At 47.2% G+C, this 27,658-nt stretch overlaps 1 protein-coding gene across 1 annotated transcript in view; it reads right to left on the bottom strand.

The window, feature by feature from the left end:
• The window catches only part of syne1b (spectrin repeat containing, nuclear envelope 1b), a 502,247-nt gene that overhangs the window by 252,547 nt on the left and 222,042 nt on the right, over positions 1–27,658 (bottom strand). The window contains exons 62-74 of the mRNA XM_043696857.1: positions 27,247–27,390; positions 24,311–24,475; positions 21,479–21,796; positions 19,632–19,787; positions 17,763–17,933; positions 15,765–16,091; positions 12,022–12,174; positions 11,023–11,190; positions 8,715–8,891; positions 7,486–7,632; positions 4,844–4,969; positions 1,812–1,988; positions 425–690 (exon numbers count right to left, since the gene is read on the bottom strand). Of these exons, the coding sequence (XP_043552792.1) occupies positions 425–690; positions 1,812–1,988; positions 4,844–4,969; positions 7,486–7,632; positions 8,715–8,891; positions 11,023–11,190; positions 12,022–12,174; positions 15,765–16,091; positions 17,763–17,933; positions 19,632–19,787; positions 21,479–21,796; positions 24,311–24,475; positions 27,247–27,390 (2,495 nt within the window). The remainder of the gene's footprint in view (positions 1–424; positions 691–1,811; positions 1,989–4,843; positions 4,970–7,485; positions 7,633–8,714; positions 8,892–11,022; positions 11,191–12,021; positions 12,175–15,764; positions 16,092–17,762; positions 17,934–19,631; positions 19,788–21,478; positions 21,797–24,310; positions 24,476–27,246; positions 27,391–27,658) is intronic.

Genomic DNA, 27,658 nt, shown 5'->3' on the forward strand with positions numbered 1-27,658 from the left:
TCTCTGTCTCTATCTCTCTCTCTCACACGCACAGTCTCTCTCTCTCTCACACACACACACACACAGTCTCTCTGTCTCTATCGCTCTCTCGCACACACACACAGTCTCTCTGTCTCAATCTCTCTCTCTCACACACACAGCCTCTCAGTCTCTATATCTCTCTCTCTCACACACACAGTCTCTCTCTCTCTCTTGCACACACTCACACACAGTCTCTCTGTCTCTATCCCTCTCTCTCTCACATACACACACACACTCTCTCTGTCTCTATCTCGCTCTCTCTCACACACACATACACACACACACACACTCTCTCTGTCTCTGTGTCTCTCTCTCTTACACATACACACACTCTCTCTGTCTCTGTGTCACACACACACACACACAATCTCTCTCTCTCTCTCTCTGTCTCTCTCATGCTCACCTTGCTAAGTTGTCCCACTCTTTTGTGAACTTGTCCAAAAGCACTTCCACAACGCTCACTCGGTCGTGGTAATCTCTGGCTCTCTGCTGGTCCTCCTCACTCAGAGAGAGAAGGGCATTGATCTGGTGACACAGCTCCAGCCACTGGTTACTCAGCTGCCCGATCTCGGAGTGTTCAGGTGACTCCTGACCCTCTGTCAGAGCACTGACCTTCTCTGTCAGGGCAGTGATGTTTGCCTGCCTGGACTGGAAATGACGACCCAGCTCCTAAACAGAAGAAATAACACCAGTGTCTCTTTCTCCAATGGAATAAAATGCCAGCGACTCATGAACTCCGAACGCGGCTGCTCAGTGTCAACGTGCCCTCATCAGGAAAAGCTCATTCAGGTCAAAGGTGGGGGAAACTCATTTCAAACCATCGCTTATTTCCTTGGGACCAGAGCTAGACTTGTTCAGCCCTGTCTCCTTATTGCAAAGTGAGTCCAGATTTTGTGAATTTAATTTGAATGGAAGGTTATAGTTACAAGAATGGTATTGATCCCAGATAAAGACGATTGTTAGTCAGATCACATCAGGAGTGTGGCATTCATGTGGGGACCCCCATCGCACAGAGGACCATTCACCTTGGAGGGAGCAGAGTGAAGATTCATCAGAACCTCGTGTCTTCGAGGGTTGAATTAGGAGGATTTAAGTCCGGCGTTTAGAAAGCTAAGGGTGATCGAATCGAAGTGTGTAAAATCAATCCGGGCTTCAACAGGTAGGTACTGCAAAACCTATTCTCCCCGGTACAGGGGTCCAGAAAAGTTGTGAGGTGTTACCTTAACAATGTGGTCAGACAGAATGGGAATTGTAAAGGGTAGTGGAAATCTTTCCCCCACAGTGCTGGGGATCCACGGGCCCCAGCAGTAGTGGTATTGGTAATGTTTTGTTTGCTAATGGTATCAAACGATTATGAAGCGACAGTTGGGAGGTGGGTGAATGCAGCTGAGGTATAGGTTAGCCATGAAAGAATTGAATATTTAGATCATCAATATCTCTAATCCAACTGTTCAATCATGTTATAACACACATAAAGGGTGGGTGAGACTTGAACCCAGACCTTATAGCTCAGAGGTAGAGACATTATCACCGCACCACAGTAGCCTTAACAAAGATGTGCAGGTTAGGTGGATTGGCTATGGTATATTGTCCATAGTGTCCAGGGATGTGCAAGTTAGGTGGATTAGCCATGAGCAATGCAGGGTTACAGGGAGAGGGTGGTGGATGGATCTGGGTGGGATGCTCTTCAGAGGGTTGGTATGAATCCGATGGGCCGAATGGCCTGCTTCCACACTGCAGGGATTCTATGATTCTGTGATTTCCCGATCAGCACAAGCACGTTTTCTTACCTGCACCTGGGCCACCTGTTTCTGAGCGATTTTCAGTTCCAGTTCCGCGGGCCTCCTCTTCAGGCTGTGCAGCTGCTGCTCGGTCTCCAGGAAGCAGGCTCCTAGTTCGGCCTTCTGTCGCTTTACCTCCTCCCAGCCCAGGGCCAGTTCCTGCGACCTGACCAGCCGCTGCTCAATCTGCAACACACAACAGTCTGGCTTCACAGAGTGCACAGACACAGATGCAGCCACACGAGGACTGCACCCACACCACGCACTGTCACACACACGCACACACACACACGCACACACACACATACACACACACACACACACACACACACACATCAGCCAGATGTAACCGTGAGGTGAGGTGCTCTCAGTAGCACACCCTTCTCTCAGGGTCGGGAGGTCCTGAGTTCAAGACCCCCTTCCTTGGGGTTGACTGCATAATCTGGACATTCTGATGCCAAGCCCTCACTGGGTCAAAACTCTGGAACTCCCTTCTTAACTGCACATTGATTGGGCTTATTCCCTGTGCATTGCAATGGTCAAAGAAGGCAGCTTAATACCACTTCCCCCCAGTCAGAGGCAATAAGAAATGGGCATTACCCAGACAGCACACAGCATGTGGGATGTTATAATTCCCAGTGACCCAGGGATGGAGGTCCTTGAACAGCACCCTTTCCCTATTGCACCTCTGCAGACCTGTACCACAAACAGCAACAGGGAGGACGCCCCAAACTATAGGTTAATGACTACGTTCTCACCCCAACAATGGAGAAGGGTCATGTCTACTAGCTCCTTCCAGTTCTTAGCATACTCCTCAGTTCCTCTGAACCAAATCCCCAGCCCCTTCCGGTAACCTAACCTGAACTGACAGAAAGGAGGATGAAGGATAGTTCAGTACCCGAAAGAACGTAGTCTCGCTCTGATCTCAATCTACCTCGGCTTCCAAGGCCAGCTGGAACTGGGGATAGTTGCTATACAGTCTGCACAATGACAGCCAATCTGAGCAGTAAATGGTGACGTTACCCACGTACAGGAAAGCTTTGACCTGACTGTCTCCATTATTTAGGATCTACGCTGCATCCTTGTGAACGGACTCGGCAAAAAGTTCTACGTAACACAGGAACCGGACAAGACAGAGATGGCAGCCTTGCCAGACTCTGGAATGGAGTGAAAGGGTGGTCACTCAGCGCTCTTCTGGTGTTGGTGGAGAGCGCTTGCGGATTGAGCGAAAGTGAGGACTGCAGAAGCTGGAGATTAGAGTCGTGAGTGTGTTGCTGGAAAAGCACAGCAGGTCACTGGATAATTTTCTTCTGATCCTTTCTTCCTCATGTGTTTCTCAGAATACTATTATGCCTCTTGCTCCCAGCAGTCCATCTGCTAGTGAGTTCTACATTATAATCATTCCCATCATTATCAGGTAGCATTTTAGACAATGTCTGGGCTGCACTATTCTAAGATAGACATCTGACCAAGCTCTTAAGGTGTTCTAAAATAAATGCTCATTTGTGTAACACGAGCTGCACAATTTCAAACACACCCAGAGGTCAGACCTCCTTCTTGATCATGACGTCAGCCCGACACAACTTTCTGTGTCCATTCTCAGGAGTTAATCTTTTCTTTCCTTCCACAAAGGCTTTCTCTTTCAGTCCTGTTCAGATTGATCAGTAACTATCTCACAATCGTGGCTGCAGGGTTTCGACTCCTGCTCATTAGTCATCCTGAAGGAGTCTGAACAGTGTGGCGCTCCGTGTATATTTATATCTGCCTGCAGCAAGGCCAGCATTCTCTACCCTTCCACATTCTGACAAGACCTGTAAAGTTTTATACAACTCAACGATAAATGAAGCCCCCTTTAAGTGCTGTTCTGCGCAATATAACCTCACCCATGGCTAATCAAAGGTGAGACTGAGGGAAATAACTGGACAGAGAGTGGTATCCCGTCACCAAGTCACCCTTTATTTACTTATGCACAGTACACTGGCTGTGGCCAGCCAGCTCAGAGTCAGTTGCCTGAACTGAGGGGATTCTAGACATATACAGAGGAACCTTGATTCTCCAAATTTTGGATTATTCGAATGAGATTGCAAGGTCCCGATTACATCACCCAGCATCAATATTCGGCATTCAATTAACCGAATGAATACTCTCCGCCTGTGCCCTTCAGATAATCAAGGTTCCTTAAGAGCTTTTAGATTAGATTCCCTACAGTGTGGAAACAGGCCTTTTGTCCCAACAAGTCCCCACTGACCCTCCGAAGAGTAACCCACCCAGACCCATTTCCCTCTGAATGATGCACCTAACACTACGGGCAATTTAGTATGGCCAATTCACCTGACCCTGCACATCTTTGGACTGTGGGAGGAAACTGGAGCACCCGGAGGAAACCCACACAGACACGGGGAGAATGTGCAAACTCCACACAGACAGTCACCCGAGGCTGGAATCGAACCCAGCTGTGAGGTGACCACTGAGCCGCCGTGCCACCCAAATCTCTGTATTTATTTTTTTACGCACAAAAACAAAAAAAAAAGGAGGGCAATGTTTCTACTCAGGAGAACTTTTCCCCACAGTACACTGGCTGTGGCCAGCGAGCTGCCTGAACTGAGGGGATTCAAAACCCATTTATATTTTTTTTCTTTTTTAGGGGAGGGTAGGGACTAAATCAAAATAGAGTTGGAGGGGGAAAAAAACACATTTATATAAGTCAGCCAGGGCTTCCCTGATTGGGCCAGGTTAACAACCCCAATCAAAGAATTCACAATCAACAAGGTTCCAATCAGCAAGAAATTAATTTAGTTTTTAAGTATAAAGGATATGACAGATGATACAGACAATATTCAAGACTTGAACTGTCAATTACTGTATGTTACGGGTGTGAAAACGCAAAGTTTTTTTACGTAAATGAGAAAAGTTGATAACGTACAAGCCTCTTTACACACTTTGCAAAGAAGAGTTGTGGGTTCTTAGTAAGTTGGCAATGGGAAAGTACGTCTAGAAGCTTGGTGGTTTGGGAGCTGAAGAGGGCCAAATGTAGAGCTTACCGCTTGTTTGGTGTGTTGGATATCTGCAGCTGCTATCTTCACAGTGTCATCAGACAGGTCACACATCGAGCAAAGCAGTTCCAGGTAAGTACTGGCCTGCTCCTGTAGAGCCCGATAATGTTTCACCTGCAACAAGATGGAGCCTAGCGTTAGTAACACCTCCCAACATTCACACCTGTCCAGGTGCAATGCACCAGCAGTGACCGCAAAGTGAATACATCCAAAAGGAAGGGCTGAGGAAAGATGCCATGTAAACCAAATCACCGTCTATAAGCAGAAGTGTGAACACATTCATGTTGCACGGAATTACCAGGACAGACAAGAAGTCTGTAAGGACTCTTAACAATATTTACAGATGCATCATAGAAAGCATTCTATCTGGATGCATCACGGCCTGGTATGACAACAGCTCTGCCCAGGACTGTAAGAAACTAGAGTTCTGAACAAAGCCCAGTCCGTCACACAACCCAACCTTCCACCCATTGACTCCATCTACACCTTTCACTGCCTCAGGAAGGCAGCCAACATCATCAAACACCCCTCCCACCCCGGTTATAATCTCTTCCAACCTCTTCCACCGGGCAAAAGACACAAAAGCTTAAACACAGGTACTGACAGGTTCACAAACAGCTTCTTCCGCGCTGATACAGACCTCCCAAATTTCAAATTTAACGTTTGTATCTCACTCTTTGTGCACCTTGGATTGTATTTCTTGTTCTGTTCTATTACCCGAATGCACTTTGTGTGGTGTACCTGCCTTTACCGCAGGCAAAACAAAACCTTTCACTGTGCCTAGGTATATGACAATAATAAATCAAATCAAATCAAAGTTCCAAAGAGATCACAGGAACAAAATGACCTGAAGTGCCTTTTGCACAAACCATTAAAGGTGGCAGGGCAGGTTGTGAATGTGATTAAAAAGGTATAAAAGATCTTTATTAATAGAGACAGAGTACTGAAGCAATGAAGAACCTTTACAAGTTACTGCTCTGGCCTCAGGTCCAAAACTGGACACAGAACTTTCAAATTTGGGGAGAATTCAGAAAAGACTATCAAGACGGGGGATAATTGGGAAAAGCTGGCGCTGTTCTCCCGAGAAACGTTTGAGATGAGATTTAACTGAGGCGCTTCAGGTCTCGACTGAGTGGTACTCAGAATTAGACCCAATGGTCTGGCTGATTAATAAAGATCTATCCATAACTCCCTCGCTTTTGTCGCCTCTGTCTCCAGTTTTAGAGCATGCTCAAGTTCCAGCAGGTGGGTGTGTGGCTCTCTGACCTCGTGGGCAAAGTCAATCTCCGGACGGGGAGGAAGTCTGACCAAGACAGAAAGCAGACTCAGCTACAGCAGTTACAGGTGTGTTCAGTGCAAACAGAGATCTCCACACATTGCCCTGTCACACTGCGAACTCCTTCAGCCCATTCCTGTCAGGGTTACATAGTGACTGAAGCTGCTTAACTGACTTATCCATCTACTGTGAACATTCACCATTCACAAGAATGTTATCTCTGAAGTTGAAATAGTGTTGAAGACTAGTTTTAGGAACAAGAGTTGGCCATTCAGTCCCTCTAATCCATTCCATTGGATTCATCTTGGCTGATCTGTATTGTAATCCCACTGTGGGAGGTTGGCGTCTGGTAGCAATGTCCCTGGACTAGTAACCCAGAATCTCAGGCCAAAGCCCTGGGGATATAAATTCAAATCTCAAACATGACAGGTGGTGAAGTTTGAATTCAATCAAATACAGGATAAAGAGCTGACCTAACTGTAGATTGCCATTAAAACCCCACCTACCTCACTAACGTCCTTTAGGGGAGGAAATCTGTCATCCTTACCTGGTCTGACCTACACATGGCTGCAGACTCATAGCTTCTGTCACTTGGGGTAATTAGGAATGGCCTAGTCTGCACCACCCACATAAGGAAAAAGCCCTAGATACCTCTCTCCCTGCCTCCTGAGCTGCTGTCAGGATATGGCTTGTGAGTTTGCATGTACCTGTTCCCTCCCTGTGGGGGAACACTTCAGTGGTCCAGGACATTCGACCTCGGACCTTTGGGTGACCATCCTCCAAGGCGGGCAGTCATTACACACACACATACACTTTCTCACACTCACAACCCCCAACCCAGACAGACACACACACACAGACAAAGACCCACATATACACATATATTTTGTGGGATGAATTTGTACTTTCAGAGTTACATTGTACTTTGCTCAAAAACTGCATGAATTTATGTAAAACTCCGTTATCTCACTTTTTAGATTAGAATCAATCTAAACGTCATGGCATAGACAGAGAACACAGGGGGCTAACACCTTCAACATATTGGCGAGCTATCACCATTGTGAACAGCTAACCCGAGAATGCAACTTTTTAAAAAAAGGTTTTGTGATTTACACATGAAAGAAGTGAAACTATCACTGTATTCTAACAGATGAAAGTCTTAACAGACAATCAATTTTTCAATGCATAATTTCAGTTACATCACACTGTCAATTTTTGCTATAAATTCTGTGTGTTAGGATTGAACCCTCCACAATCACCTGATGAAGGAGCGACACTCCGGAAGCTAGTGCTTCCAATTAAACCTGTTGGACTATAACCTGGTGTTGTGTGTTTTTTAACTTTGCACTGTTACCTGTTTGAGTGATTTCCGTGGGCTGGTGGGCGGGTGGTCTCGGGGCTTCAGTTCCTGCTGCACAGAATGGAGCCAGGCCTGACATTGCTGCAGGGTGTCCTGGTGACTGACGTGCTTCTGTAGCTCACGTTCCAGACTCTGGTACAGCTGGGGAGGAACGAGTCAGACAGAATCAGCAAAAGGTGCAGGTTCAACCCGCCACTGGTTCCAGCTTTCATAGAATCCCGACAGTGGGGGAGCAGGCCATTCAGCCCATCGAGTCCTTCCGAAGAGCATCCCACCCAGACCAACCCCCCAACCCTATCTCTGCGTTTCCCACAGCTGAGCCACCTAGCCTGCGCATCCCTAGACACTATGGGCAATTTCCCATGGCCAATTCACCTGACCCGCACATCTTTGGACTGTAAGAGGAAACCGGAGCACCCAGAGGAAACCCAAGCAGACACGGGGAGAACGCACAAACTCCACACAGTCAGTCGTCCAATGACAGACTCAAACCTGGGTCCCTGGCGCTGTGAGGCAGCTGTGCTAATCACTGAGCCACCGTGCTACCACCCATTGTATACACCACATCACCTGGCCTTTGCAAAGCAGGATGGGAAAATGTCAAGGATTTGTCCGACCAAGTCTCTGTGCGGACGCCGGCTCACCATGATGGAGGGGTGGGAAAGCAGTCGGCATTCTCATTGCCAATCGAGCTCGCTCCTTCAGACTGCATTGGAAGGAGGCAGGGCAGGTGGTGAGGAAACGCCCATCCTCACCCAACACCAGGCAGCAGCGCTGGGAACACACAGGCCCGTGACCAGCCTCACCCGGGGCAGCAGGCCACGGGGAGGGATTGACCCCAGGGATGGCACAGGTAGGAATTCATTGCTCCTCCGTCTGGGAAACATCGAGCGGCCCGAGATGGGAAATCCGCTCCCCGGGTCAAAACGCAAGGGCAGGAGGCTTTGGGGTGGCCTCTTGTATCCCAACAACTCATGAAGCCCGGCGTCCTCATTAGTTTAGTTGGCAGCTGAAGCCTGGCCCAGAGGGCACTGGGATCTTCGACGTGTCTATGTAAATACTGCAGGTTTCCACAGTTCAACAAAGGAAAGAATACCATTCAGGCAGACGTCGGTGTCAAGGAGATAGATGGGGGTTAGAAAGTGCCTGGTTTGCGCCTCTCTGACTCAGAAAGAGACTAGAACCTGCTCAATCCAGCTGTGAGTATGATGAACGTTCCTTACTCTCTGAGCTGTGCTACAGATGGCAGAGTAACTGTCCCGGATGCCCTGCAGGTGGCCTTGGACTTGATGCTTAAACTTTCCTTGGAGTCCCTCTGAGCAGTTGGCAACCAGGCTGTCCCCTTTGCTTCTCAGGCTCGCCAAAGCGTGTTCAAAGCCTGCTATCTCCTCCATGATAGGCTGTCAGGGCAGAAGAAAATCGGGAGGTCACATTAGGTCACCGTGCAGACATCACGCTCAGTGCAACGCTAGTTGAGAATACGTTTGGGAACATGGGAACGGGGGGAGGCCACTCAGCCCTCTAGCCCGTATTGCCATTTAGTCAGGTCATGGTGGATCTATGCCTTAATTTCCACCTCACAGTGTTTGTTCCGTCACCCCCGGCTACTGTTGCAAGCAAATATCTATCAACCACAGTTCTGGAAATTTCCACTGGCCCCCAGCCTTACCACCGTTTTGAGGGTGCAGAATCCAGATTTTCCCTCACCTTTATGTGAAGGAACATTTCCTGACATCGCTGTTCAGCTGTAGCTCTCACTGAATGGCCATCCATCTCTACCTGAGGAAATAGTTTTCCTCTGTCCACCTGATAAACTCCTGTAAGCGTTCCAAACACCTCAACTGGGATTGGAGGGTTTGGACTATAGGGAGAGGCTGAACAGGCTGGGGCTGTTTGCCCTGGAGCGTCGGAGGCTGAGGGGTGACCTTATAGAGGTTGATAAAATCATGAGGGGCAGGGGTAGGGTAAATAATCAAGGTATTTTCCCTGGGGTGGGGGAATCCAGAACTAGACGGCATAGGTTTAGGCTGAGAGGGGAAAGATATAAAAGGGACCTAAGGGGCAACTTTTTCACGCAGAGGATGGTGCGTGTATGGAATGAACTGCCAGAGGAAGTGGTGGAGGCTGGTACAATTACAATATTCAAAAGGTGTATGGATGGGTATATGAATAGGGAGGGTTTAGCGGGATATGGGCCAAGTGCTGGCAAATAGGACTAGATTAGGTTAGGATATCTAGTCAGCATGGACAAGTTGGACCGAAGGGTCTGTTTCCATGCTGTATGTCTCTATGACTCTAAACCTGTTGTTCCTTCAGCCTCTGTACCAGCCAATTCTTTACATCGTTGAATCTCACGATGGGTTCTTTCAGCCCCACCAGCACTCTGGTGAATCTGCATCACATTCACTCCAAAACCAACACTTGAAGCAAAGTGGAGAGCTCTCTTTGTCTGGAGAATTAGCTCAGGGTTTCTGCAATGGGCCGAACAACCCCACCACCGACTGAAATGAGAGTCCTGAGGATGCCAATGTTCATAAGGTCAAACGAGGAGGACATGACATTGGCAGGAAGTGCAGGTTGCACTGACACTCACCCGCCCAGACCCCACCAATGGAGCTCACCTCAGCTCACCTCCATCCATGCAGACCCTTCTTTCCAGGACATTATTTGTGCCATTGGGCCTTCACAGACATACCAGGTTATTCCTGTACTAACAGACTGGACAGGCCTGGCTGAAGAGGTATCCCACCCTCCCTGTAAGGGACAATGGGGGGGGGGGGTTCTGTACCTTTAATGAGCTGTGTTAGAGTATTTCTCCCAGTCTCCCAGCCCTCACTTGATCTAAATTACTTCCCGCGACTGTGGGAGCTCCTGGGCATTGCAAACCTACACAGCTCTTCATCTTTAACAGGAAGCTGATAAACCACCATGAAGGATCAGGAGAAACATTCTCAGAGCAAACGGACAGTGAATCAAGGGGGAGCTTCTGAAATACCAATTACATTGACAGGCTGTGAGTCAAGGTTAAATACTGACAAGGCTTATAATTCCTTCAGAACAGGAGGTTAAGGGGGAATGTAAGTGAGATGTTTAAGGAACAGGTTGGGTGAACTACAGAGAAACAAACTGGACAGACAGTGGAGGTAGAGATCAGAACTACTTCCACCAGTGGAAGGATCCAGCCAAAGGGGTCTCAGTTAAATTGAGAGTTATGGCATCCAGGGTTGATATCAGAGTGCACGTCTTCACTCAAAATATTACAACTTCTGGAATTCCCTTCCCCTGCCAAGGGGGTGATTGGAATTTTCCAGACTGGAGTTTTATGGATGAGGGTATTAAAGGATATGGTATCGAGTTGGATGGGGAAATGGAGTTGAAGTATTGGTCAGCCTTGACCCAGGGGTTTGACGACTGGCTTGTGTTCCTATATTCTGTCAGGCGGCCATTGTGAACAGCAGGCCCCCCAGCCTCCATCGCGAGTGTTGCCCGAGAAGGAAAGTAATTTGCTTGAACCGTAAGCTTGCTGCGTACCTTGTGCCTTGCCAAGTGCTGGGTTGCCATCTCCAGGTTGGTGCTCTGGGTGGTGTCAGGAGCCACCAGCCTAGTGGAGATCTGTAGCAGCCACTTCTCCACTTCCTGCAGGTTGCTGTTATAATCCTCGTGCTCCCTCACCTTCTCTCCCAGATTCTGGACACACACCTTGGAAAGAAAGAATAATGAAACATTGGGTTTGTAGGAGCCCCACAAGTCTGTACGGTTTAGTTACATTTATTCTTGGGACATCAGCATTGTGCCATGTCCGTCCATCTCCTGCTGACCTGAGATGGGGGTAATGCAACAGAGGGCATTGGCAACCACCTCAGAGAACAATAAAGAGTTAACTACATCAATAGGGACTGGAGTCTCACATATGCCCAGCCGAATCACCTGTATAGTAATCAAACCATCAGTTCCGTGTGTATCCAGACTGGGAAGTTGCAATGCAGCCCTTTCTCTGGGCTGTTTCCCTAATACTTGTTTCTCTACCACACCCCAGGACTGCACTTATACCTTATCTTGACCCCTAGATAGGGGTGGCACGGTGGCTCAGTGGTTAGCACTGCTACCTCGCAGCTCTAGGGACCTGGGTTCGATTCCAGCCTCAGGTGACTGTCTGTGTGCAGTCTGCACATTCTCTGCGTGGGTTTCCTCCCACAATCCAAGGATGTGTAGGTTAGATTAACTGACTATGCCCAATTGCCTATCAGGAATATGTGGGATAGGTGCCTTTGTCAGGGGGAAATGTAGGGTAGGGGGAATGGGTCTGGGTGGGTTACTCTTCGGAGGGTTGGTGTGGACTTGTTGGGCTGAACGGTCTCTTTCCACATTGTGGGGATTCTAATTCTAATTCTACTTTTCCAGACTCAGAACCTTACTCTGACCCTTCTGCCCTTAACCTCATCATGGGTTCCTATCCCCTTACCTTGAAGCCCTCATCTTGGCTCCGGGACCCATAGTGAGCACTCACCCTGACAACCCTCAGGAGCTTACCATCACCGTTGAGCGGAGCTCCTGGTAATCTGTCTGCAGCCTCTTCAGATTGTCACTGACTGCGGGGTCATGAATGAGCTCGAAGACAGCCTGCCCCTTCTCGATCACCAACTTTATCCCCGGCTCGTGAGACACGATGGTTTGCTGGATGGCCTGTGACAAATAGGAGGCATCAGGTCTGCACTGCAGAGGCAGTTACTCTGCAACACTCGTGTACTACAATGAATTATTGTCAATCGCACACTGAGAACAATTTTGATGATTGCGTAACTAAGTGGTTGAGATGTTTGGGAGAATGGGGTTTGCAGTGAAGCAAGGTACCAGGAAGTAGCTGAGGGATTATTAATATAAGGCACTCCATACACTCAAACCTCTGCTACTCGAATCTTGTCCAGTCTCTCTCATTGCATCATGGCTCACCGTGTCTTCAGCTGTCTGTCTCTTTGATTCTCATCTTGAGACCCTGTTCCTCCTGCTTTGTAAGATGCTTCCTAAAAACGAAAACCTGTCCTAAGATCTCCTCATGTGATTTGATGTCAAATCTTGCCTGAAAATGCTCCTGTGGATGGGGTGTTCCACTTACGTTAAAAGGTGCTATATAAATGCAAGTCGCCCTGCCATCTCTGGGCCTTGTGCTCAGATCCCAAGTGAGGTAAAAGGATGGAAACCCAACTGCTACAACAGAATGTGCAGAAATTCAAAAGCCCCAACACACCAGCTTAATAGGAGGTCCATGCTACAATCTGCGGCGCTAGTGCAGGGCAGACTTAGCTCATGGGGAAATGATTCAGATATTTGGTTCGATTCAAACCAGACAGTGGTGAGCCAATCTGCAGACTGGATCTCACCGTTGGCAAAGAGAGTATTAATAGGCTGCTGTGGGATGCCCTGAAAATGTTCGCTTCTTTCAGAGGCAGTTACTGGATTCTCTCTTACATTGACAGAACTAGATGAGAAGATAATAGAACAGGGACCAAAGGCTTGATCAGGATTTTAAGGAGCACCTTAAAGAAGGATAGAGCTGGAGCTAAGTAGGGAACTCCAGATTAAATCTGAAGGCACAGCCATCAACGATGGAATGTAGGAAATGGGGGGGGGGGGGTTGGCAAGATTCTAAACATCTGCCCAAAACATGGTCAAAGCGTTTGAAGTCCCTGAGTCTGAGCCTGGAATAGCAGGAGACAAGCAGAAGAATTCAGGATTACATTGGCCACTGAATGGCACCCCGAACTTTCCCATCTCTCCACAGTGCTCGGAGTCAGCTCCGATCACCAAAGTGGGAATCTCCTCTCGATCTAACGACTGCAACGGAACAGTTTGCTGAAACCGATCTTCTCCCACTGACAAATATTCCCCCCCAAAAAAAAACCCACTGCAGGCCCGGTGAAATTCAGCCGATTCATTCACTCAGCATGGACGGATGTTCAGGGCAAACGTGTCATATTCTGGGCGTCACAATTTGGAGAGGAGACTGAGGCTCTGCTGAGCTTGGCTGAGATAGTTCTGGCAATGAGAGATTTTAATGATATGGAGGAGGATAGAGGAGTTGAGATTGTTGCTCTTGGTAGAAAGAAATTTAACTGAACATTTAATTACAATTTTGAGGGATTTGGATAGAGTAGATAAGCATAAACTGTTTCCACACTTTGTACTGGTCTAACTGATTGATCGAACAGACGAGAGAGACAAAGGGGACGATTTCTTTTCCTATGTTCCACTAAGAGGAAGGTTCTTAAACTCCAGCTTTAAGAAAACGAACAAAAGAATTAGTGCAAAAATCAGGAGTTTTTTTAATACAGTGAATTGTTAGCATCTAGAAATGTTCTACCTACGAGGTAATTGTTACTTTCAATAGGGAAATGGATGTGTATTTGAAAAATAACAATATAGCAGTGGTGGGCAAAAGCAGGGGTGTGAGATTGATTGCATTTCTCTTTTGCACAATGGACCGAACGGCCTGTTTCTATGTGGTTGGGTGCTGGTCTATGAATCCAGCCCGGCAGCAATCTGACTGTACAACATCACAAACAAAATCAGAAATTACTAAATTGACTATCAGCTACAGTTGAAGCTTATGTTATTGGAGGCAAATTATTGGCCTGGTTGGAAGATGGGCTGAGCAAAAGGAAGACAGAGAAAAATATTAATTAGATGGATACGATTTGGGATATTCTTTGTGGATTTGTGACAAGCCTGTAATATTCACTGTAACAGGTCGCTCTGCTATAACATGCATTTCGTTAACACTAATTTGCTGTAACACTATTGAATTGGGGACACTGTTTCTAAAGCGCAAAGTCTTAAAAGCGTGTATTGGTTATAATGCCATTAGTTTAAATGCTGCTGCTATTGCATGCTTTTTTTATAACACGGATTGCATGAGAATGGAACGAAAGTGTTATAGCAGAACTGACCGTATTTATTCATGAGTGAGATTATGGGATAGAAAGACTTCACCTAAAATTTGCCAATAGCAACAATTACTTCGTTGGTGTCTGTGGGCCCTTGCTGTGACATGGATAGTGTGAATAGCCAAGGTCTTTTTCCTGGGATAGGGGAGTCCAAAACTAGAGGGAATAGGTTTAGGGTGAGAGGGCAAAGATTTAAAATAGACCTAAGGGGCAACTTTATCACACAGAGGGTGGTACGTGTATGGAATGAGCTGCCAGAGGATGTGGTGGAGGCTGGTACAATTACAACATTTAAGAGGCATTTGGATGGGTATATGAATAGGAAGGATTTGGAGGAATATGGGCCGGGTGCTGGCAAATGGGATTAGATTAATTTCAGATATCTAGTTGGCATGGATGAGTTCGATAGAAGGGTCTGTTTCCGAGCTGTACACCCCAATGACTCTCTGACATAACTTGACTGTCACTGTTCCAACAGCGGCTACATTCCTTAAAGATGGTCTGGCGGTCATGAAAGGTCGTGAACCTAACCTTCTTTATCCTGTGGTACGTTTGACTGTTTGTATTGTTACAAAGACCCTCAGAATGAGGGACCCCTTCACAGAATACCTCTATTCAGTCCACAAGCGTGAGCCTGAGCTCCCTGTCATTTTAATTCTCCATCTTGCTTCCGCTCTGACCTCTCTGACCTCTCTGTCCTTGGCCTGCTATTCTGTTCCAGTGAAGCTCTGTGCAAACCCGAGGAACAGCACCTCACCTTTCCATTTGGCTAAAGCCTTCTGGATTCAATGTGGAGTTCAACAGTTTTAGATCTAGCCCCTGCCTCCACTTTGTGTCAGCGTGTATTTATTTTTGCTGGTTTATTTATTTCTTCATTCCTTCTGTATTGGGATGACTGCTTTCCACCAATCACGCCTCACACCTTTCGTTTCGGTACGACACCCCCTTTGGCTTTGCACCCCGAAACCATCTGTTGGTTAATTCACCTCCTGGCCACCAACCCTATCATAAAACTTCCCCTTCTGTTCCTCCTTCACCCTTTTCAGGAGATCACAAGAAGAAATAGGCCATTCAGCCCATCAAATCTGCTCCACCATTCATGAGATTGTGGCTGATCTGAAATTCCTCAACTCCACTTCCTCTCCACTTTCCTCCAATGGCTTTGAACCAATCACTTTTCTGTCTCTCTTCAGTTCTGACAGGAACTCATCGACCTGGAAGGTGAACTTCCTCCACCTGCCAGACCTGCTGAGTATTTCCAGCACGTTCAGTTTCTGTTTCAGATTTCCTGCGGGGTTCCACTTAGGGGACTACTCTTTTGGTTTCCGTTACCTTGTACTTTGCCAGTTGGGCCTTCTTCTCAAACAGTTCCACTTTGGGCTCCACTGGGATCTGCAAGATGGCCTGGTACTCTGCCAACCACTTGGTCTGGCTCTGGTACTTGTCCAGGAACTCCTTCGTGAGGTACAGGCATTTCTCCAGGTTGCCACGCTCCCTCCTAATGGAACTGGTCAACTCATTCAGTTGGCCAATATGGCCGTCCATGGATTTCCGCAGACCTTGAGCCTCCGGCCCCTCCAGATACTCTATAGCCCTCTCACTCTTCTCAAGGATCATCTTCAGTAGGCTGTTCCCCATGTCGATGTCATTGTGCAGCGTCTGGAAATTAAAACAGTGTCTCTCAAAGCGAAAAGGGTATGGCAACAGACCAAAACTGACCACAATGGTGGTCAACTAAACGCCAACATCATGGACAGCTCCACAATTCCCTTAGGAGTTGTCAAACACTCATATTTTTTACTCAATAGAGTGTTTTGAGTAATTTGCTACCTCAATAGAGAGGTTTGGATCAAAGGAATTGATTTGTGATAATCAAAGGGTCTCACATTTTCACATAGACAACGATGAAACAGAGAGGACAGAGTGGAGTGAAAATTATTCTCAAGGTGGACATCCCTGCATGAGCTCAGGGTGGTACTGAGCCACAGGAATTTGTGTCAGACATCAAGGTTTTCTGAGCTCTGTTAAAGTGACACGTGTTCTCCTCTTTCTTTTCGCCTGTTCTCCTGTCCTTTCTCCCCTCCCCCCACCTCCCATCCCAGTGTCTGTTCTATCCAGTCTGGCAGGAGACACACCATTGTTCTGACATGCCAATCCCTTAATCTGAACTATCAACATCGTTTCATCACCAACACCCTGCGCCCACTACCCACCCTCCACCTCCCAAACTATAGCATAAGTGCTGCTCCCTCCACGCTTCGCGTCATCTAGCCTGGAAACGTTAGCTTGCTCTCTCTCCATGGATGCTGCCGGACCCGCAGCATTTGTTGTTTCCAGTGTTCTCCTCGTAATCACTAAATTCAACCCACTGACCCAATCTCTCCTCTGCTCTCTCCCCACTGCCTCATCCTCTCCATATCGCCATGGGTTTCAATCCCAAAACTTATCCCACTGCCCCATTCTTCCTCACTGTCCCAGTCTCTTCCCACTTCTCTCCCTACTGCTCATAGTCCTGTATCAAGCCCAAAATATATTGCGCTACCCAGCCCTCCCTGTGGCCCAATATCAACCACTGCCCATTTCTCCCTCCACATTGTCTTGTATCCCCCCCCCCCCCCATGCCCCAAATGCCTCCTACGACCTATTCTCTCCTCTCAGGTACCAGGCACTAAACTTATCGCACTGTCCTGCTCATTTCTCTGAAACCTCTTCCCCATGGCTCACTAGCAATCCTGAAATGAATCCCACCCTCTCACTTTCTCCCACAGCCCTGTCGAAGCAGCCCGTGTGATTGGCACCACATCCACAAGCATCCATTCCCTCCACCACCGACCCTCAGTAGCAGCAGTGTGTACTATCTACAGGATGCACCGCAGAAATTCACCAAAGATCCTCAGACAGCATGTTCCAAACCCATCTGGAAGGACAAGGGCAGCAGATACATGGGAACACCACCACCTTCAAGTTCCCCTCCGAACCACTCACCATCCTGACTTGGAAATATATCGCTGTTCCCTTCACTGTCACCTGGTCTAGATCCTGCAATTCCCTCCCGAAGGGTATTGTGGGTCAACCCACAGCAGGTGGACTGCAGCGGTTTAAGAAGACAGCTCACCCCCACCTTCTCAGGGGGCAACTGGGGACAGGCAATAAATGCTGGGCCCAGCCAGCAACGCCCACATCCCACAACTGAATAAATTTTAAAAATTCCCAATGTGTCCACACAAAATGTACAACCCTTGAAGTTTGAATGTGTAACATCCATCCTGTTCCATCAGCCCATCTATGAAGGATTCCAAGGCGCACGCACACAGTTCCTCTGCTCTTTACCTCAAATTTTTTAATTTTGTTTTCCATGGCGGTTTTGTCCACTACATTCAAAGCCACCGCCATGTTTTTAAAGTTCTTCTGGGTGGCACGGAGCCAGTCTGTGTAGGTGCCCAGCGCCAAATCAGCTTCTTCTAAAGCCCTCAGTTCCTCTTTCAGCAACTTGGTCTGGTCCTGTAAGACAAGACAGATTGCCCATTGTGGTACAAGGCACACAACTCAGAACGTTCAGGAGCTCGGTGCAACAGAACATTGACACTGCAATGACAACCCGCTTGTGCTAACATGGCACTTATAACATGGCACTCCCTTCACCAAAGGCCAGGGTTCAAATCCACCCTACCACCATATCCAGACTGCCACTTTCAGAAGGCATACTGTACTGGCACAGGTGCCATCTATTGACATGGGATACCAAACTGGTAGTCCATCTACCCTCTCAACAAGAAAGATCCGGTGGCTCTATTCTGTAGACGAGCAGAGGGGACCGCCTCAGTACTTGAAGCAATAATTAACCCACAACTACCAGCGAAAAGCAAATGATCACATTGCTGATTGTGTGGCCCAGCTGTCTGCAGATTAGCAGTCACATTTCCCGACTTTTAATTCCCTCCAGATTTGGTTTCCATCGATTTGGAATTACAGAATACTGGTCTGGTGTTGGTCCCTCCCAGGTTATGCACTTCCCACTCTGAGATTTGAAGTCCCCATGTCTTGGTGACTTTCACTTCTTGGTAAGCATAGACCAGTGGGATTAATTTGGGGATTGCCAGTGAGCTGTGGGGGAAGACATTTCAGAGAATTGAGCAGGACAGTGTGATGCGTTTTGTGTTAAGATTAGAGTGGTGCTGGAAAAGCACAGCAGGTCAGGCAGCATCCGAGGAGCAGGATTCCTGATGAAGGGCTTTTGCCCGAAGTGTCGATTTTCCTGCCTGACCTGATGTGCTTTTCCAGCACCACTCTAATCTTGACTCTAATCTCCAGCATCTGCAGACGTCACTTTAATCTCAATGAGTTTTATACCTAGTACCTGACAGCGAGACAAGAAAACTAGTAGTGGACGGTTTCACACACATGTCCATGGATGACCCAAAATGGGGACTGGATCATAGCATGTTCTAAGTTAGGACAGTTTATTCAGCCCATATGTAGTTATCCCATCTCTTCCTCAATCTCCATTCCCTTTGATATCCAATTTAGTCTAATCCCACTCCATCCCCTTTAATATCCTCCTCAGTCTAAATTCACTCTCTTCCTCACTCCCCATTCCCTTTAATATCCTCCTTAGCCCAATCCCAGTCTCCATCTCACTCCCCATACCCTTTAATATCATCCTCAACCCAATCCCAGTCTCCATCTCACTCCCATTCCCTTCAATATCCAATTAAGTCTAATCTCTCCTTCTCCTCCAATGAGTGTTTGTCTTTTTCAAGCCCCTCATATCCTATTAAAGCAATGTATGTGGTCTACTGCAATTAAACTGTGGCAGAGAAGTCTAAATTCTAATCGGCCTTGGTGGAAAGGAGCATTTCTCTTTGCTTCCCTTTATTTATTTTGTCTCTGCCCTTAGAGTCCACCCTCTTAATGCCCGCTGTAGACCAGCTGATACTTTGTCGTAACGTTTTCAGTGTGGGAGACCCTGTCTCAAGCCACCCCTTAGCCATCACATGCTGGCAAAAAAAATGACCATATATATCTTTGTTCCTGTAAAATTTCAGGGAATGGACCCAACAGCCCTGCGTTGACAGAGGTACAGTGCTCAGTGAAAGTAAGGAACCTTTCAAAGGGTAATTGATGTCTGAATACACAATACGTTCCACTAGAAGTTTCAGTGCCCAGTTTGGCACAGACTTGATTCCTTGAACTACGTACCACCACATGCAGCAGAATGCCCTGATATCGGGCAGCAAGATGGGTAGCTTGACTTCCCACACTGCTGTTGATGTGACTCTCCTCTAGCACTTGATGAGCAAGCAGCCCAACCCTTTCCACTTCATCCTTCCGAGCAAGAATTTCCTCGTTCCATTTCTGAAACAGCAGAAGAGGAAATAAATACAAATAAATAAAGCCAACTAATAAAAGTGACCGATCATCAGAAGGGGGGCAGGGGGCAAAATATCAGTCATACCGTCCAAACCATTTTGCAAAGTACTGAGCTATCTCCAAGCTGTGCACAGATTATTAGTTACACAAGCTTCTTATTAACTGTCAAAAGCCTGAGTGACTGAAGCTCCACTGTAGGTTATACAAAAACATGTGACAGGGTGGCTCACTGCTGCCTCACAGCACCAGGGTCCCAGGTTGGATACCAGCCTCAGACGACTGTCTGTGTGTGGGTTTCCTCCAGGTGCTCCGGTTTCCACAGGTTAGGTGGACTGGCAATGCTAAATGGCCCATAGTGTCCAGGGTTGTGCAGGCTAAGTGAACAAGCCATGGGAAAAGCGGGGTTACAGGGATAGAGTAGGTGGTGTGGATTCAATGGACCATATGGCCTGCTTCCAACACTGTTGGGAATCTACCCTTCAGATGGAATCTGTAGTTATTTTAACTAACTTCTATTAAGTTAAAATAAGGTGCAATTTGCAACTGTGATAGCCTTAAGCAACAGAGTCAGACAGCTTAGAGAAGGATTGTTATCAGCAGGAGATGTGTGTAGTGGTGTACCATACATGTGCATTATAACAACAAGTAACATCATTTGAACCAAATTGTTATGAACAATTATACAAACAAAAATGGAATCCTGTCCTTTATCTTAAGCAGATTGGAAACCTCAGGGCCACAGGAAATACATAAAGATCTGATTGGTTCCCATTTGGGAAAATGCAGATTCATCATAATGCTGCTGGGATGAAAGGGTTAAATTATGAGGACAGGTTGCAGTTATTTCCAGTTCCTGGATCTTTGGTTTTTATTCATCCACGGGATGAGGGCATCACTGGCTGAGTCAGCATTTATGGCCCATCCCTAAATGCCCAGAGGGGGCAGTTAAGTGTCAACCCCATTGCTGTGGGTCTGGAGTCACATGGAGGCCTGACCAGGTAAGGATGGTAGTTTCCTTCCCTAAAGGACGCTGGTAAACTGGTGGGTTGTTCCTGACAATTGACAGAGTGGATTCATGGTCATAAGGACAGGTTGCATTCACCAAAATTACACGTATAGAATACTAAGGGATGATGTTATCAAAGTGTTTCGGATAATTAAAGCATTTCGTAGGGTAAACAAGCTGGCAGGTTTTCCTCCCCGAATGGACGTTAAGGAGAAGCTGATGGGTTTTTATGACAATCGACAAAGGCTTCTTGATTGTCCTTAGGTCAACTCTCTGTTCCAGATTTTATTGAGTTCAAACTTCATCACCTGTCATGTTTGAGATTTGAACATATATCCCCAGGACATTGGCCTGAGATTCTGGGTTGCTAGTCCAGGGACATTACTACCACACAACAAACTCCTATAGCAGGATTACAATACAGATCAGCCAAGATGAATTGTACAATGAAATAGATTAGAGGGAATGAATGACCTACTCTTGTTCCTAAGACCAGGCTTCAACACTACTTCAAATTCAGCTAATATTCTTGTGAGCAGTGAATGTTCACAGTAGATGGATAAGTCAGTTAAGCAGCTTCAGTCACTATGTAACCCTGACAGGAATGGGCTGAAGGAGTTCGCAGTGTGACAGGGCAATGTGTGGAGATCTCTGTTTGCACTGAACACACCTGTAACTGCTGTAGCTGAGTCTGCTTTGTGTCTCGGTCAGACTTCCTCCCCGTCCGGATATTGACTTTGCCCTCGAGATCAGAGAGCCACACATTCACCTGCTGGAACATCTTCTCCAACTTCCTGAGCATGCTCAGGGTGGCATTGACCTTCTCCTTTGTCTCAGCCAGCCTCCGCTGGTACAGGTGCCAGTCCCGTTGCGCGGACTCGAGAATGCGATCCTCCATATATGTAGACCCTGATAAGGTCATCTTCTCCTGGCTCTGAAGAACTGCACTCATTAAAGTCTGGCCTTCAGTGCAATGCTTCTCCAAGTCCTGAGGAACAAAATGGTGGTACTCTGCTGGATTAATATAATTAAAGGCAGCTCCTTGGGATATATACCTGAAGTGAAATGCATGACTTATGTCAGGTACAATGTAATATCAGGCTTTAGTCAAAGGTAAAAATGTGTTGCTGGAACAGCGCAGCAGGTCAGCCCTGAAGAAGGGCTTACGCCCGAAACGTCGATTCTCCTGTTCCCTGGATGCTGCCTGACCTGCTGCGCTGTTCCAGCAACACATTTTCGGCTCTGATCTCCAGCATCTGCAGACCTCACTTTCTCCTTTAGTCAAAGGTAATACACAGAACATAGAACAGCACAGCACAATACAGGCCCTTCGACCCTCGATGTTGTACCAACCTTTTATCCTACTCCAAGATCAAACTAACCGACATACCCTTCATTTTACTCTCACCCATGTGCCTCTCCAACAGTTGCTTAAATGCTCTTAATGTATCTGACTCTACTACCACTGCTGGCAATGCATTCCACACACCCACCACTCTCTGAGTAAAGAACCAATCTCTGGCATCTGCCCTGAGCCTTCTTCCAATCACCTTAAAATTATGCCCTACAATCAGGTGACCAGAATTGAACACAATATTTCAAGTGTGTTCTAACCAGGACTCTATAGAGCTGCTCTTAAACTCAATCTCCCTGCTCATGAAAGCCAACACACCATACACCTTCTTAACAACCCTATCAACTTGGGTGGCAACTTTGAGAGATCTATTGACATGAACCCCAAGATCCCACTGTTCCTCCACACTGCCTTTAACCCTGTAACCTCCATTCAAATTTGACCTTCCAAAGTGAACAACTTCACACTTTTCCAGGTTGAACTTAATCTGCCACCTCTCAGCCCAGCTCTGCAATCTGTCAATGTCCCATTGCAACCTTAAACAGCCCTCCACACTATCCAAAACTCTACCAACATTCATGTCATTACTAACCCACCCTTCCACTTCCTCATCCAAGTCATTTATAAAAATCACAAAGAGCAGAGGCCCCAGAACCAATCCCTGTGGAACACCACTGGTCACCAAGCTCCAGGCTTAATACTCTGTTTTCTATGGGCCAGCCAATTCTATATCCAGACAGCCAAATTTACCTCTATCCCTACTTTCTGAATGAGCCTACCATGGGGAAACTTATCAAACTCCTTGCTAAAATCCATATACACCACATCCACTGTTTTACCTTCATCAATGTGTTTTGTCACGTCAAAGAATTCAATAAGGCTTGTGAGACCTGACCTGCCCCTCACAAAGCCATGCTGACGATCTTGAATCACACTATGCTTTCCCAAATAATCATAAATCCTGTCTCTCCAATAATCTGCCCACCACCGATGTAAGACTGTAATTCCCAGGGTTATCCTTGTTCCCGTTCTTGAACAAGGGAATAACATTTGCCACCCTTTAATCATCTAGTACTACTCCAGTGAGGATGCAAAGATCACCACCAAAGGTGCAGCAATCTCTTCCCTCACCTCCTGTAATAACCTTGGGTATATCCTGTCTGGACTTATCTATCCTCATGTTTTTTCAATATGTCCAGCACATCCTCCTTCCTAACATCAAACTGTTTGTGCATATCAGCCTGTTTCACACTGTCCTCACAAGTGACAAGGTCCCTCTCACTAATGAATACTGAAGCAAAGTATTCATTAAGGATCTTCCCTACTTCGTCTGACTCCAGGCACAAGTTCCCTCCACTATCCCTGATCGGTCCTACCCTCACTCTGGCCATTCTTTTGTCCCTGATTCCAAAGGTCGTAGGGTCAAGCCCTCCTCCAATATCCTAGCCATCTCAGCGAGACTTCAATCGTGAGGGCACTGAAATATCAGAGTGCCATCTTTCAGAAGTTGTTACCCTGAGGCTCACTCTACCCTGACAGGTGCTGGTAAAAGGACCCATCACATTATTCTGAAGGAGAGCAGGCGAATTGTCCTGGTTAATAATCGGTCCCTTTACCAACATCACTAAAACGTTTATTTGTGATTCATTCTCGAGATGTGGGTGCCCCTGGCTACACCAGTGTTTTGGTGCCCATCCAGAATTGTCCTGGAGAAGGTGGCAGTGAGCTACATGGCTTCCAACATTGTTTCCCTCTGTGCAGACCTCCACAGTCTGTGCAGTGATTTCCAAAACCAGAACAACTAGGGACGGAGGCAGGAAGCCAACGGGCTGGCATGGACCCTCAGAGCAGCTTGTACAACCGTGCAGCTTCCAGGGAAGCGTAGGCAGTGCCTTGAACTGCATGATGGGAGAGTGAGTGGCTCTGAGGGCAGGTTGCGAGAGGTGGCCATGTACCTGCTGGTCCTTCTAGCTGGAAGAGGTTGTGGTTTTGCAAAGCGCTGAAGCACCGTTCGCATCATGTGCAGTTCAGCTCTTGCGTGCTGCCCACCTTACAGCAGTGTCTCCCCTTCAAAGGATGTACATCAGCAACAGTGAAGAACTCTGGGAGCTGCTGAGGTGGTGAAAAATGCGGTCTGTTCCTTCTTACCTCTAGGTCACGGAGCGTGCTTTCCAGTGTCTCCACATCGTTCCCCAGGTGGGAGCAGCAGCAGAGATTCTCCTTCTCCTGCTCCAGCCACTCCTCAAATGATTTCAGACCCAGCTGGTACTCCTGGTGCAGCAGAAGCTGCTCTTCAGCCTTTCTGGTGCCCTCCTGGAAACCAGAGGAAACAGTTTCACGTCCACATTGTAGGGAAAACAGCAGCATCATTCACTCTCTGAGTGCGACGTGGGGAAGCCTGGTGAAGGGGGAGGCTCAGGGAAGTCAACACACAGAAACTGCGCTGATCAGGAAGGGGCAGCAAGGAGCCAGCGTTCCTTGTTAAATAGAAGGGGAGGTTAACTGACATCTCCTATAAATAGGCAAAACAGGAATGCACTAAAGCTTAGACCAGCAGCCAGAGGAGTAATGCCTGACTGGCACAGCCTTTCAACCTTACGTTACTGACTCTGGCTGTACAGTTACAGACCCTCCCAGCCTGTACGCTTGCTGTTGAAGGTCTAGAGTTAACATCACGTGCATTACAATTGTGTTGAACTAACTCAGTAAGCAATATAATCTGCAGAGAAAATTACTGCGCTTTCTGTTAAGTCCAATTGAAGTGTTTTGCAATGTCCAATTAGATATTTTATAAATAAAGCACTTTTTTTGGGAAAGCAAAATAGGAATAGAATGGGAACTGAAGCAGACCACTCATTCATCCAAATCTGCAACCTCAAATCTCATCAGGACCAATCTGTACCTCAACCCCGTTTACTCGACTTGGTTGCATATTGTTTGAAATCCCGACCAAATAAAATCTGTTTCTCTCACCCTCACTTCTGAGAGAGGGTCAATCGGCCCCCACACGTTAACCCTGATCTCTCTTCACAGATGCTGCCAGACCTGCTGAGCTTTTCAGTGACTTCTGTTTTTGTTCCTGATTGACAGCATCTGCAGTTCTTTCGATATTGTCTCAGTTTTGAAAGTTGCCATTGAGCTTAAGCTTTTGGGGAAAGACAGTTCCTGAATCCTCTACCCGTGAGCATGAAGAAATGGCACAGAACACAGAACATTACAGCGCAGTACAGGTCCTTCCTTCCCTGACGTTGCACCGACCTGTGAAACCGATCTGAAGCCGATCCAAGCGACACTATCGGACATCGCGCCCACTGATGTAGCCCATTAATTTTAAAGTTATGTCCCCTTTGGTTGTGGACTTGCCACCAGAAGGAATAGTTTTTTTCTCTCTCTCTCTTTGTACCCTACAAATTCTTCAATCATCATTAATGTCTCAATTGTGCCAATACTTTAATTTAGTATCTTCAGGGACTACAGTCTATGAAATAAGTCATCATAATATGACCCATTCAGAATTCTACTGAATTTGCACTGTACACTGTTCCAGGTCATAGAGTCATAGAAATGTACAGCACAGAAACAGACCCTTCGATCCATGCCGACCTGATATCCCAACCAAATTTAGTCTCATTTGCCAGCACCTGGCCCATATCCCTCTAAACCCTTCCTATTCATGTACCCATCCAGATGTCTCTTAAATGCTGTAATTGTACCAGCCTCCACCACTTCCTCTGGCAGCTCATTCCATACACGTACCACCCTCTGAGTGAAAAGGTTATCGCCAAGTCCCTTTATATCTTTCCTCTCTCATCCTGAGCCTATTTAGATTAGATTAGATTACTTACAGTGCTGAAACAGGCCCTTCGGCCCAACAAGTCCACACCGACCCTCCGAACAGCAACCCATCCAGACCCATTCCCCTACATTTGCCCCTTCATCTAACATTATGGGCAATTTAGCATGGTCAATTCACCTAACCTGCACATTTTTGGACTGTGGGAGGAAACAGGAGCACCCGGAGGAAACCCACGCAGACACGGGGAGAATGTGCAAACTCCACACAGACAGTTGCCTGAGGCGGGAGTTGAACTTGGGTCTCTGGCGCTGTGAGGCAGCAGTGCTAACCACGGTGCCACCCTGCCACCCATATGCCCTCTAGTTCTATACTCCCCCACCACAGGGGAAAGACCTTGTCTATTTACCCTATCCAATATATTCTTCCTGACAAATAGTTCCCTGAATTGAATGCAGTGCTATAAATACGTGTAACCAGAGATCTGTGTAGCTGCAAGATAAATTCCACCCATTTCTTTGAGCTGTCTTGAGAGAAAGGCAATCAGCCCATTAGCATCCAATGATTGTTTGTCCCTGTCCATTTTAATAGTTTCTGTTCATGGACCCCTAAATTATTCTGGTCCTCTACAGATCCTAGCTTCCCACCACCTGAAGATTATTCTGCTTTTACCTTTACCTTTCACTGAACTCCATCTGCCTTAGTTCTGCCCTTTCGAATCCCCTTCCCCTTGCAGATTGTCAGCACTATGTAGTGTGTCACCTTTATGTCAAGGACATCGAGGTGGCCTGCTGCCATTCCTGTCATTTTGGGCACTGTGCAGCCTGCACCTAATACCAGCAGCAGCCATCAGACAATACAGGATTGCACCGACAGATTAGGGATGTCCAGAATAAACAGACGCTTTCCTCAGTTGTTGCTCAGGGTGGCATTCTGCCCTGAGATGATTATCAGTAGAAGTCTCACTCCAGGGCCTTGGCAGACATTCCAATGTCACACTGAGGGGGTGCTGCACTGTCATACTGCCATCCTTGCGATGAGGCATTAAGCCATTGCCCTATCTGCTGTCTGAGTTTGACATAAAGGGCTCCCGAGGCACGATTTCAATGAGAAAAGGCAATTTGTAACCTTCGAGGAACATAGACTGACGACCATGTGCGCAGTTTGGCAATGTGGTAATGCTTCAAGACATATTTCAGTGAGCTTTGGTCTGAAGTTCTGAGCGGCGCAATGACACTGTGGATTTTTTTTTCGATTACCTCCTTGATTGGTTGCTTTCTCTGTCACTTACCTTGGCCTTTTCACTCAGGTTACTGAACCTCTCCTGGAGTTCCTGCAGTTCCAAGCGGCTGACGTAGTGCTGGGCCATGCTCTCGCCTTTCGCCTGGATCGTCTCCAACAGGCGGCTGTGACTCCGGGTATCCTCGTACAGTAACTGCAACAGGAGAGGACACACGTGGCTGCCAGCTCACAGGGAACAGCCGCTAGTTAAGGAACTCATGCATCTATCAGAACGGAACTTACTACTGCCTTCCCACCACAGTATGGGGGCAGCGGGAAGCTGGACCTGGGGGAGCGGGGGGTGGAGGGGAAGGGGATGGAGGGGGTGAAGTGGAGGGAGTGAGGTGCAGGGGAATGAGGTGAGGCTGGGGCGAGGATGTGAGATGTAGGAGGTACGTTGGGCTGGTCAGGGAGTGGGTGCA

Source organism: Chiloscyllium plagiosum, chromosome 9 (assembly GCF_004010195.1).
Source record: "Chiloscyllium plagiosum isolate BGI_BamShark_2017 chromosome 9, ASM401019v2, whole genome shotgun sequence".
NCBI lineage: Eukaryota > Metazoa > Chordata > Chondrichthyes > Orectolobiformes > Hemiscylliidae > Chiloscyllium > Chiloscyllium plagiosum.